The sequence below is a fragment of the Tiliqua scincoides genome, chromosome 4 (assembly GCF_035046505.1).
Source record: "Tiliqua scincoides isolate rTilSci1 chromosome 4, rTilSci1.hap2, whole genome shotgun sequence".
Taxonomy (NCBI): domain Eukaryota; kingdom Metazoa; phylum Chordata; class Lepidosauria; order Squamata; family Scincidae; genus Tiliqua; species Tiliqua scincoides.
In genome coordinates this window covers 58,585,653-58,598,389 of record NC_089824.1, presented here as the reverse complement: position 1 = coordinate 58,598,389, position 12,737 = coordinate 58,585,653, and the positions used below count along the sequence as shown (strand labels likewise).

Sequence of the window (12,737 nt, the reverse complement as noted above, 5' to 3'; positions counted from 1 at the left end):
AAAGGAGTCATTTGTCCCCTTGCTCCAGGGTAAGCTTCAGAAGCCACTACGGTTCAACTCAGACCTGTAGCAGCTCCAACGCTGGCACAAGCCATGTTGATCTGTGAAGGCAGATCAGGCCTAGGAAGGGGGTCAGGATTCAGTATGCACTGCCACCACTGAACCACCCCCTCCCAGACCTCATCTGCCCTTCTCCCCACCTCATCTCCGCCCCATTCCACCCACCCCTCCCTGCCTCCCACCAATTCTAAACATTCCTCGCCCCATTCAACCACCTCCCTACCTCCCACCCCACCCCCAACACCAGCTTACCTCCAGTGGTGGCATCCAGCACCTGTTGGCATGTGGAGCAGAACTGCCTGATGCATATAAATGCACTTAGCATAAGCCAGAAAGTTAAGTGCATCTCCATTTCTAGATTGCAATAGTACTTGCATGTAAATTTTTGACCAGGAGGTTCTGGAGTTCAAATGCAGATTTTGTGTTTGTAGCTCAAAAAAATTATTCATTTAAAACCTAATTTTGAATCTTGCAGCTTTGTTGAAGAAGCACCTAGGATGGCATCCTGTGCATTAGACCTCCAAAGAGAATTCAAAATATCTAAAGGAAAACATGAGTTGTGGTGCATTTGAAGACCGTTTACTCACCATCTGGGGGCTTGATTTCTAACAAGCTTTGTTCATCTTGCCTATCTTCAGTGCTCTCTTTAATATTTTCCACCTCACACCAGAAATCTTCCATGGAAGTGCTATCCACAGAGGCTTGGGAATTAGAACGGTTATACACATGAGGATGTAAGGATTCATTGGAGAGCATCCTGTTAATTCTTTGGCATCGAGGAAGGGATTTTCTGGAACAAAATAAGAATGAAGAAATAAGTTGTATAAACCTTTGCTTTCCGAAGTTAGGTTCTGTATATTTTCACATTGCCTAACCAGGGCAAGATGAGCCCAAAAGGGGACTCCAGTGCTAATGTTATACAGATGTATCCAGCCCATGGCAAGAGGAGGCTCAGATGATGACCAGGAATCAACATCTGGGCCATCTCACATTCATCTACCTTGCATCAGATCACAGACCAGAGACACCTACTATCAAACATAAAGTGTTTCACTTGCTTTATGGCTATAGATAGCATAATAACTTCTCTTTGAACCTCTGCCCTTGGGTTAGACTCAAAAATTGAATGATTTGTTTGCTGGAACAATGAGGATGCCAGATTATTATAATATAATCACTAATGTATAGTGTTAGAAAAGGTATTGAGAACAAAACAGCTAATATTATAATGCCATTGTACAAATCAATGGTAAGGCCACACCTGGAGTATTGCGTCCAGTTCTGGTAGCCACATCTCAAAAAGGACATAGTGGAAATGGAAAAGGTGCAAAAGAGAGCAACTAAAATGATTACTGGGCTGGGGCACCTTCCTTATGAGGAAAGGCTACGGCATTTGGGCCTCTTCAGCCTAGAAAAGAGGCGCCTGAGGGGGGACATGATTGAGACATACAAAATTATGCATGGGAAGGATAAAGTGGATAGAGAGATGCTCTTTACACTCTCACATAACACCAGAACCAGGGGACATCCACTAAAATTGAATGTTGGGAGAGTTAGGACAGACAAAAGAAAAAATTTCTATACTCAGCATGTGGTTGGTCTGTGGAACTCATTGCCACAGGATGTGGTGATGGCATCTGGCCTAGATGCCTTTAAAAGGGGATTGGACAAGTTTCTGGAGGAAAAATCCATTACGGGTTACAAGCCATGATGTATATGTGCAACCTCCTGATTTTAGAAATTGGCTGTGTTGGAATGCCAGATGCAAGGGAGGGCACCAGGATGCAGGTCTCTTGTTATCTGGTGTGCTCCCTGGGGCATTTGGTGGGCTGCTATGAGATACAGAAAGCTGGACTAGATGGGCCTATGACCTGATCCAGTGAGGCTGTACTTATGTTCTTATGGGATCCTCCTAGGGCTTTTGCCCTAGGGCTACAACTCATTCTTTGCATATGCACTGTACACATGTGTAAAAGCCATGCTGCTTGTCCTTATGGATTGCACTGGTATCACCTGACCCGTAAGGCAGGAGGGCTCATAGCTCAGGACACAGGTGTGGCATTCAAAAGACGCCAGCATCTGTAGGTAGAAGGATATCCGGAAGCAGGGTTACTAAGGTTCCTGACTGAGACCTTGGAGAACAATGCTCAATATCATAGGCTGGAAGGCTGTGGGAAAATATTCCAGGAAGAACTGATGTGGATGCACCAAGGAATCAAATATTTGACACATTTAATTTGTTGCATTGTTCTTTTTCTCTTGTTTGACTTTCTTTGCTTCTTTACACTTTGTGCCAATAACTAGCAAATTGCAGGTAATTAATGTTCATTGCTAGAAATGTCCCAACTAGACAAAGACTTGCAAGAAAAAATCCTCAGCATATGAGACATATGACAGTTTACTGGCAGCAGGTAATCCAAGAACTTTCACCTGCTACCTTATAATTTAACAGCGCCTTTAAATTTAGACCACTGTCCCACTGCGATAGGCTTTTCTATTCTCGTTGGCAACCTTCAGTCTCGAAAGACTACGGTATCGCGCTCTGAATGGTATCGGCTTTTCTCTATATTAATATAAACATTTCATGGTAAAAATAACCAACTTAAATATTAAAAGCACCCTCTGTTGACTTCCAAATATTCAGCATTCCAGACTCTGAGAGGCAGATACACACACAAACATGCTTGCATTATATGCCTGTCCCTAAGCTTCTCCTTTCAACTAGAGAAATAACTACAGTCATTTTGTTAATCAGATTGTCAAATGGTTACTTTTCATTAGCTGCAATCCTAACCACACTTTCCTGAGAGTAAGTCCCATTGAACAAAATAGGACTTACTTCTGAGTAGAAGTAAGGATTGTGGTTAGGAGTAGAAGGTTAGGATTGTGCCCATTCTTGCTTTTCCAGTTATTATGTGTATCAAGTTCAAGGTTAATTCTAGTGATGTTAAGTCTTTTTTTTTATCAGCCAGTTTAGTCTAGAAGAGAGGTGTGCAAAGTTTTCAGCAGGAGGGCCACATCATTTCACTGACACTGTGTCGGGGGCCAGGGGAAAAAAAGAATTAATTTACATTTAAAATTTGAATAAATTTACATAAGTTTACATAAATTAATATACTAGAGGTGGAACTTATATAAATGAATGAAGGTCTTGCAATAGCTCAAAGGCTATAAAAGGCCTTGCACAAAGCAAGGCTGGCCTTTTCTTTGCTGCCGCTACTGCATCACAGACGTGAAACAGCAAGCAGCGGATGGAGCTTACAGCTTATGGGAGAGGTCAAACTGTGGCCCTAATGCTGAGAGCAGTTGTGTTGGGCCAGTATGGGCTCCAGCAAGTTTCTGGAGGGCCAGAGGCTCATTGGAGACTGGGGTCTCCCTGAGGGCCACATTGAGAGGCCTCGAGGGCCGCAAGCCGCCCCAGGGCTGGGGTTTGGGCACCCCTGGTCTAGAAAGTCTAGAAAAAGTCTAGAAAGGTTTTGTTCTGTGTGCCAACACCTGCAAAGTCTTGGCTGTCAAGCCAATAGGACAAGATCTTCTCAGGAGATGCACCCAGACTTTGGAACACCTTCCTCCAGAAAACTGCCTCATTCCTCCCAATCTATCAGTTCATGGTGAATACAAGTCTTTTCAACTGGAGATCAGAACTGGGAGTTTTTGCACTGTTCCTCTTTCTGATTTTATTATGTTTATTTAGCTGCTGTTGCTTTCATATGCTTCTAAATTTATTTTGGGTTTTGTATGTGTATGCCGCTCTGGGGTTTAACAGAAAACAGCCTAGAAATATAACTAATAAATAAAACCTCATGGATTTGTGATATCGCTCTAGATCAGGGGTATCAAACATAAGGCCCATGTGCTGAATATGGACCCTGAAAGCAATTTATCTACAGCGGCCCCCATTATAATTGGGCTCTCCCAGCATATTTGGGTTCACTTAGCTCTTGAAAATATGAACAAGATTTGCACATTTTCTCTTCTGTCGTTTGAAGCTAATGAGTTTGTATGTGAGAACAAAGTGCTTATTTTTGGCCACCAACAGCTTAATGATGTCACTTTCTGCTTAAGGATGTCACTTCTGGCCCTCAGCAGATACCATGAATGCTAATTTTGGCCTTCTGTGTGAAACAGGTTTGATATTGCTGCTATAGATCAATTTTTATTTTTCTTGAATAGAAAGGAGAGTTTTCTAATGAAGGGTCAACAGACTTAGGTCCAAATCCTAACCAACTTTCCAGCACTGGCATAGCAGTGCCAATAGGACAAGTGCTGCACCCTGCAGTTGGGTGGCACTCACGGAAGCCTCCTCAAAGTAAGGGAATGCTTGTTCCCTTACCTCAGAGCTGCATTGTCCTTAGGGCGGTGCTGGAAAGCACTGACATAAGGGGTTAGGATTGTGCCCTTAGTTGTTTTGTCTCGTGAAATTTCCATTAACCTCTGTGATTGACTTTACATAGCTTAGGAACAGCATGAACTTTACACATGATCTGGCTAAAACGATAGATTCTTTTTGGCACTGACCTCTGTGGTTCAAAATGCAAGCTACAGGAAGCTGTAGTTTGGAAAATCACACTAATCAAATTACATGCATTTTGCTCCCTGTCTGTGGATTTTCATAAACACCTGCCCGCTTTGTAGAAAGGACCTGAGTGGTAGTAATTACTCAGCTGGCTCCAGCAAGATATCTGATTGGTCTGCTTTGAATGTGGATGTAAAAATTCACTCCAGAGTGGGTTTGAATGCAACAAATAGGTCACCCAAAGCGGTTCCTACAACTACAAGGATGCAGCCTTTGGCAGAATTTCAAACTCTTCCCAGAAAATTCAGCAGTGTCTCATAGGAATGCATGGTGATGGAGGCAGCATGTTCACTTTCAGAGGAGGAAAAAACTATGAAGACATGGATGTCATTATCACCACAACAAACAATCTTACGGTCCAGTCTTAGAGTCTAGCACTGTCTGGCAGGAGGCTGAATAGTATGCTGTTGAAGCTTTGTTGGGAAGGCTGGAGCCTTCCTGCAGGCACTGTCAGACCTGCAAAGGCCCACCGAGGCAGGTAAGATGGAGAGGAAGGTGGAAGGGGCAAGGGAGGGCAGAATGGGGGTGGGAAGGGGCAAATCTGGGTGGGGAGGAGTGTAATGGGGCAGGAAGGCTGCTGGAAGGGGTGGATCTGATGGCAGTGGTCTGTGCCAGATCCTATCCCCTCTGGCAGCAGCCTCTCTGTCTCCTTTCTGTCCTTGGACTTGTGCTAGCAAAATCACCAGTGCAGGTGTGAGAGGAGACCCACAGTGCAGCAGGAGACTTACACAGGTAAGGGGATTTAAATCATCCTGTTTGGTTAGAATTTCAGCCTTGTGTTCACCTGCAAACTGGCCTCTATATTGGCCACAGTGTTTTATAATTGTTCAGCTCAGCACTTTATGGAAAATAACAGCCCAATGCTATCTCCCCCCCCCCCCCCACTGCTGCACCTGGTTTTGAGCACTTGGAAAAACCACCTCCAATTGTAGATTAGGGGCTTTCACACAAAACTGTTAGGTACCTTGGTTAGGAAGTTTAACAGCACAATCCTATGCATGTCTAATCAGAAGTAAACTTAATTCTCTTCAGTGGGACAGGTTAGTGTACATAGGATTGTGGCCTAAGGAAGCTGGTAAGGTAATCAGGAACCTGGAATTGAATCCATTTTAAAGTGCTAGCCAAATGGATCCCCCTTCTTTTCATAGTACCTTCAGCATGAATAAGTACACGCAGTGGCGTAGCTCAGGGGGTGCAGAGGGCAGCAAATGCACCAGGCTACAGGTTTGGGGGGCAACAACGCTCAGGGGCAACAATGTGCAACTACACCCCCGTGCGACTTCCTTCGAGCTGCCTCAGCCCTGCTGGCACACAATTGCCTGCACAAAGCCTTCTGCCTGCCCACCCAAGCGCGCCCATTCCAGAAAACGTGGGACAGTGAGCACTGCTGCTGAGGCTGGGCCCTTCCACTCCTCATCAGGGTCAAAGCTCAGAGTCCTGCCAGCCAGCTGGGAGCCTCTCTTCACTTGCCCATGCCTCCTGCCCTGCATTCCACAGCCTCTGGGAAGCCCGGCAGGCTCCTCCGTTGCCCCTCATTCTGCAGCCCAGCGGGTCGGTCAGCGTCCCTCTCTCTCTCCCGCTTGCTCTCTCCCTTTCAGACACACATGTGCCCCCCTCTCTCACACACACATATAGACATATGTGCTCTCTCCCCCACCCCCACACACAGAGTCAGGCTCCTGTGTGTTGGCAAGGCTGCAGTAGCCTGATGGAAGTCACGCGGGGGGTTGTTGCGGATTCTTGCCCCCATGCGTTTTTGTCCCCCCCAGCCTGAAGCCTCCACTATCTCTCTTTCTCACTCCCCCAGCCTGTAGCATCCACAACCTCTCTCTCTTCTCCCCCAGGCTGGAGCCTCCACAACTTCTCCACAACATAAACGCTCCCCCCCTCTCTCACAGACACACACACAAGCTGCCCCCCTTCTCATACACACAGATGCTCTGTTCCTCCCCTCACTCACACACACACACACACACACACACACACACACACACACACACACACACACACACACACACAGTGGGGGGTGCCTTCATTCACCTCATCCAGCAGCGGAATATAAGTCCGTCCCTCCCACAGCTGGCAGCAACATGCCATCACAAAGAGAAAAATGGTCTCCTTTGTAAGAATGCCGGTGTTTACTTCTTGCACAAGCCCCAGGTAAGGCTCAGTTTTCATGAGGAATCCAGAGGTTGTTTGTGTCTTGAGAATTAAAGTTGTGGTTGGATTTTCCACTTGCTCCTTTCAGCAGAGAGATAATGTGATCCCCTATTTGTGTGTGCCTTGAAAATCTGTAAAGCTGCAGTCCTATGCACACTCTCCTGGAAGAAAGCTTCACTGAACATAATGGAACTTACTTCTGAGTAGATGGGACTTACAAGTACTTTCAACAAGTGCTTGCTATTTCAAAATATTAACATTTCTCACTTTAACAAATAAAAGACCTAATTTAATTAATTAAATCTGATGTCATTGCCGGGGAGGAGGGTTGCAGAATCTTCTTTGCACCGGGTAGCAACTGAGGTCCAAATCCTATCCAATTTTTCAGTGCTGGTGCAGTTGTGCCAGTGGGGTGTGCACAGCTTCCTGTGGTGGAGGGGCAGTCACTGGGGCCTTCTCAAGGTATGGGAACATGTGTTCCCTTACCACAGGGCTGCATTGTGGCGACACTGGAGCTCAAAAGTTGGATAGGATTGGGCCCTGTGTTAGCTATGCCACTGGCATGGTGCCTTTATTACAGGCTACAGTGAAACACCAACCTTCTGCACAAACAAACAGCATGCTACAGTAGCCTTATAAGCCGTACTATAAAGCCATACCTTTTAGCATTTATGCAAGTGATTGGCTTCATGCAGATAAAGCTGGTGACAGCTAAAGAGAATATAAAGGGTAGGATGTCTTGCTTGGATTAGATTGCCTCTTAGTCACCATCAAAGAATTCAAATAGTTCCTCTCTCCCAGAGGGAGAAATGCTGACCATGTTCCTTGCCCTCCCCAAGCTTCACACCCTGATTCCAGCTCTCTCCAACTTGTTCCAAATGATGTCTTACCCCACCATATTAGGGAGAAAGACAGTATGGCTTCAGCAGCAGGATTTTAATTCTTTTTTTTTTTTTTTACAACACCATGATAACAAACAAATACAAAACAGACTATGTCATGTTGGTAACATCTAGCACGTCAAGCTAATATATAGGTTTACAGGCAAAATCACAGCTGTAATCACAAAAAAAGCAGCATTTAAGCAACAAAAACACATCTGGAACATCTGCAAAGCATCCCTAAATGTTAGAAGAAGTGTTTGAAACTTGTTTGTTCAAAATAACTGTCAGTTGGAAAGTTAAACACATCCTTCTTCTTAGTACTGGCCTGATAATCTCATACACATCAGGTATTTGGAGACTTGTTTATAAGAACATAGATGTACTCAGTCATCCAGGTGTCATACTAGCAGGATGACCTATATTTGTAAATGTTATCTGGAACTTTATCTTGGAAGGAAATGTTCTTGTACTCATATGCTACAGGAGCTTGTTTGCAACTTTTTCTTGCAGGACATAAAGGAAAGGGGAGTATGACTAAAACAGAACAAGTCATCATGCCTGTTCATTCACCAGTCCACAAAGCAACATGAATGGAGAGAAACTCAATGGGAAAATTATGTCAGCTTTTGAACACCAGCATCAGTTCCCCAGTACTGTCTGGGAAATTATAGGCATACTCACTGGTTCTCCAGAAGGAAGGCATATTAAACGGCACCTATGTCACCCATAGCCCAATCCTATGGGCTTTCTATGACAGTGGAACTTCTGCTGTCATAAAAGGCCCAGTGATGGAGTGAATGTTGTGCTATGGCTGGGCCATTTGTTGTCACTGACAGTAAGTGTCAAGAACACCACATAACACCTTTGCAGATTTTTTTTAATTTTTAATTTTCATTTAACCAGCCTGACCTTCTGGTCATCTCCCCCCTCCCCCCACCACTGGATGCAGCAAGCATTCTGTCAGTGTGCATTGCAGACAGTGGTGGAAAGGACTGGGCTGTTAGTATACCAAACCAATAGCCCAGGTCACTTGGATATTACCTCAACAAGAGCTCAGGAATGATAGACACGGGGTAGACTGAAGCTGCTGCTTTTGAATGCCAGGTCGGTGAATAACAAGACCTGTATCATCTGGGATGTGATCCTGGATGAGAAAGCCGACCTGGTATGCATTACGGAGACCTGGTTGGACGTGGAGGGAGGCGTTAGTCTCTCTGAACTTTGTCTGCCAGGTTTCCAGGCGTTGCAGCAGCCAAGATTGCAGGGACGGGGAGGGGGAGTTGCAGTGGTCTATCGTGAGTCCATCTCCCTTACCAGGTGCCCTGTCCAGCAGTCTCCTGGGTTCGAGTGCTTGCATGTTGTATTGAGAGGGCCGGACAGGATTGGGATTCTGTTGGTGTACCGCCCGCCCTGCTGCCCAACAATCTCCCTGCCTGAGCTGACTGGGGTGATCTCGGGAGTGGCATTGAAGGCCCCCCGCCTGTTAGTGCTGGGGGACTTCAATGTTCATGCTGAGGCCCCTGCGGCAGGTGCAGCTCAGGATTTCATGGCTGCCATGACAACCATGGGCCTGTCCCAGAAGATTGGGACCCCAACACATACAGCAGGACACGTATTGGACCTGGTGTTCACAGCTGGGCACGGGGGCAGTCATCTGGATGTAGAGGAGATCAAGATCACTCCGTTGTCATGGACAGATCACTTCGTGGTAGGGTTTAGGCTTGTTGCGACTTCCTACCTCCACAGAGGTGGGGGACCGTTTTCTATGGTCCGCCCCCGGAGGCTAATGGATCCTGAAGGTTTCCTGAGGGCCCTGGGGAATTTTCCCACTGCCAAGACTGGCGCCTCATCTGTGGCCCTGGTCGACCTCTGGAACGGGGAAATGGCCAGGGCTCTGGATGAGATTGCTCCGGAGCGACCTCTGCCACGTTGCAGACTCGGAGCGGCTCCTTGGTTCACTGAGGAGCTGCGAATGATGAAGTGGCAGGGCAGGCGTCTAGAGTGACGGTGGCAGAAAACTCGCGATGAATCCGATCAAACATGGAGTAGAGCTCATTATAGAGCCTACTCCGTGGCGGTGGTAGCAGCAAAGAGATCGTTCTTCTCTGCTACCATTGCGTCTGCTGATAGCCGTCTGGCAGAGCTGTTCCGTGTGGTGCGGGGCCTCCTCCATCAGGCCCCTCCGGTAGTCCAGGAGGAATACACGGTCAGCCGCTGCAACGTGTTTGCCCAACACTTTGCAGATATAATCGATCGTATTCGTCGCGACTTGGATGCCACATTGACAATGTCTGATGATGTCCCCTTGGCAACTGCTTGTCCAGTGTTGTGGGATTCTTTTCAGCTTGTGCAGCCTGAGGATGTGGACAGACTCCTTTGGAGTGTGAGGCCGTCTGCCTGCTTGTTTGACCCTTGCCCAGCTTGGCTGATTAGAACTGCCCGGGGGGGGACTGGCTGAGTGGACGGGGAAGGTGGTCAATTCTTCCTTGGTGGAGGGGATGTTACCGCTCGCCTTGAAGCGGGCGGTGGTTCGCCCCCTCCTGAAAAAGCCCTCCCTGGATTCCACTGTGTTGAATAACTACAGGCCAGTCTCCAACATCCCGTTTCTGGGCAAGGTAATTGAGCGGGTGGTGGCGACCCAACTCCAGAGGGTCTTGGATGAAGTGGATTATCTGGATCCTTTTCAATCTGGTTTCAGGCTGGGCTTCGGAATGGAAACTGCCTTGGTCGCCTTGGTGGATGACCTACGCCGGGGACTGGACAGGGGGAGTGCGTCCCTGTTGGTCCTGCTGGACCTCTTGGTGGCTTTTGATACCATCGACCATGGTAACCTTCTGGGCCGACTAGCCGAGTTGGGAGTTGGAGGCACTGTTTTGCGGTGGTTCCGCTCCTACTTGGAGGGTCGGTCCCAGATGGTGGTGCTGGGGGATGCCTGTTCGACACCCTGGCCTTTGAGGTGCGGGGTGCCGCAGGGTTCAATTCTGTCCCTCATGCTATTTAATATCTACATGAAACCGCTGGGAGAGGTCATCCGGGGGTTTGGAGTGAGGTGCCATCAATATGTTGATGACACCCAGCTCTATCTCTCCTTTCCTCCAGATTCCAGGGTGGCGGTTGAGGGCCTGGAGCGCTGTCTGGAAGCAGTGAGGATCTGGATGGGGGCTAACAAGCTGAAATTAAATCCGGATAAGACAGAGGCTCTCCTGGTTCGGAAATCCTCGATGCAGGTGCTGGACTATCGGCTTGCGCTGAATGGGGTTGCACTCCCTCTGAAGGAGCAGGTTCGCAGCTTGGGGGTCCTCCTGGACTCGCACCTGCTCCTGGATTCCCAGGTGGCGGCTGTGGCTAGGGGGGCCTTCACTCAGCTTCGGCTGGTGCGTCAGCTGCGGCCGTACTTGGATCGTGCAGACCTGGCCACGGTGATCCATGCCACGGTGACATCGAGGTTAGATTGTAACGCGCTCTATGTGGGGCTGCCCCTGAATACGGTTCGGAAACTGCAATTAGTACAGAATGCGGCAGCCCGTGTGGTCACTGTTGGTAGGCGGTTTGACTCTGTCAGTCCGCTTCTCCAGGGGCTACATTGGCTGCCCATTCGTTTCCGGGCCCAATTCAAGGTGCAGGTTTTGACCTTTAAAGCCCTATACTGCTCTGGGCCAGGATATCTTAGAGACCGCCTACTCCCGTACAATCTGGCTCGCCCTCTCAGGTCATCAGAGAAGGCCTTTTTACAAGTGCCGCCACCCAAGGAGGTCCGGGGGGCGGCTGCAAGAAATAGGGCCTTCTCGGTAGTGGCACCAACATTATGGAACTCCCTTCCCCTTGACTTGAGAATGGCTCCCGCGCTTGAGAGTTTCCGGCAAGGCCTGAAGACACTGCTGTTTACACAAGCCTTCTGATTCGTTGGCCTTTTTAACATTTTTTTACACATTTTGTAGTTTTTACAGGCTTGATTCCTCAGTGACTTGCTCTTTTGTACTCTTTTTATTCTGTCTTTTAATCTGACTACTGTTTTTTAAGGTCGCTGTTAATGTGTTTTTAATGTTTTTATCTGCTATTTGTCTTAATTTATGTTTTTAAATGTGTTTTTTATATGTTGTTAGCCGCCCTGGATCCCTTTAGGGAGAAGGGCAGGATATAAATAAAGTTTATTATTATTATTATTATTATTATTATTATTATTATTATTATTATTATTATTATTATTATTATTATTATTAGACTCTTGAGTGCCTGAATGGGAGAACTAACAGAGCTTGGAAAAGCAGGCACATTACAACCCTCCTCCAGTAAAGGGAAGGGTGCTGATACACAATATGTGAAGAAAGAGCAGTCTGGCAGTCTTTGGACAAAGCAGATTGGATTGCTATACAACACTATTGGCACCCCACAAAGAACCAGTTGTGTGGAATGAAAGTGGCAAAAAAGGAATATCATCAGGAGTCTGACGTGTGCCCAACCATAATGACCACTGGTACCTAGCCTTCTCCAACCCCAAATATGGAACTTATCCCAATATAAGCTTGCTCAGGATAGTGGCTGACCTGAAACAAATTTACACAGATGTGTCCTTTTCACTGTAAACTATTCACTGTTAAGTAAATTTTTTTAAGACCATAGCCTAGGGCAACTTTGCAAACTGCCAGTTACACTGATTTTGTTTCCGAATGGTTGTCCCACCATACAGAAAGCTGAATGTTTGAGACACAGTAACTCATCTCATTTCAGAATCATGCTTTTGTTCTGATTCTTCTATTGCAAACAGAAGTGTAATGTTGAAGTAAGCAGTGCCACTGGACTTCACATTTTTCTTTCTACAGGAGCAAAATGCAGACATAAAATAAGCACCAAAATGAAAATGAAAATAATCCTATTGCCAAAAAGTTGGTTACATTTGCGATCTAATCTTCTTCTTTATTAATAAACAGAATCGGAATGCTCAGCATATCCTACTAAACATTCTTATCTGACACCTACAGCAAACTTGACCATATAGTCAAAATAAGTTTTTAATCAACTCAACAGAGAGACCTTCTGGGTCGGACTTCAAGCCAGAT

The 12,737-nt window shown here is 46.7% G+C and overlaps 1 protein-coding gene across 2 annotated transcripts in view; it reads right to left on the bottom strand.

The window, feature by feature from the left end:
• The window catches only part of ARHGAP28 (Rho GTPase activating protein 28), a 98,137-nt gene that overhangs the window by 36,719 nt on the left and 48,681 nt on the right, over positions 1-12,737 (bottom strand). For both annotated transcript variants that reach the window (XM_066624315.1, XM_066624316.1), the window contains exon 2: positions 648-850. In XM_066624315.1, the coding sequence (XP_066480412.1) occupies positions 648-850 (203 nt within the window). The remainder of the gene's footprint in view (positions 1-647; positions 851-12,737) is intronic.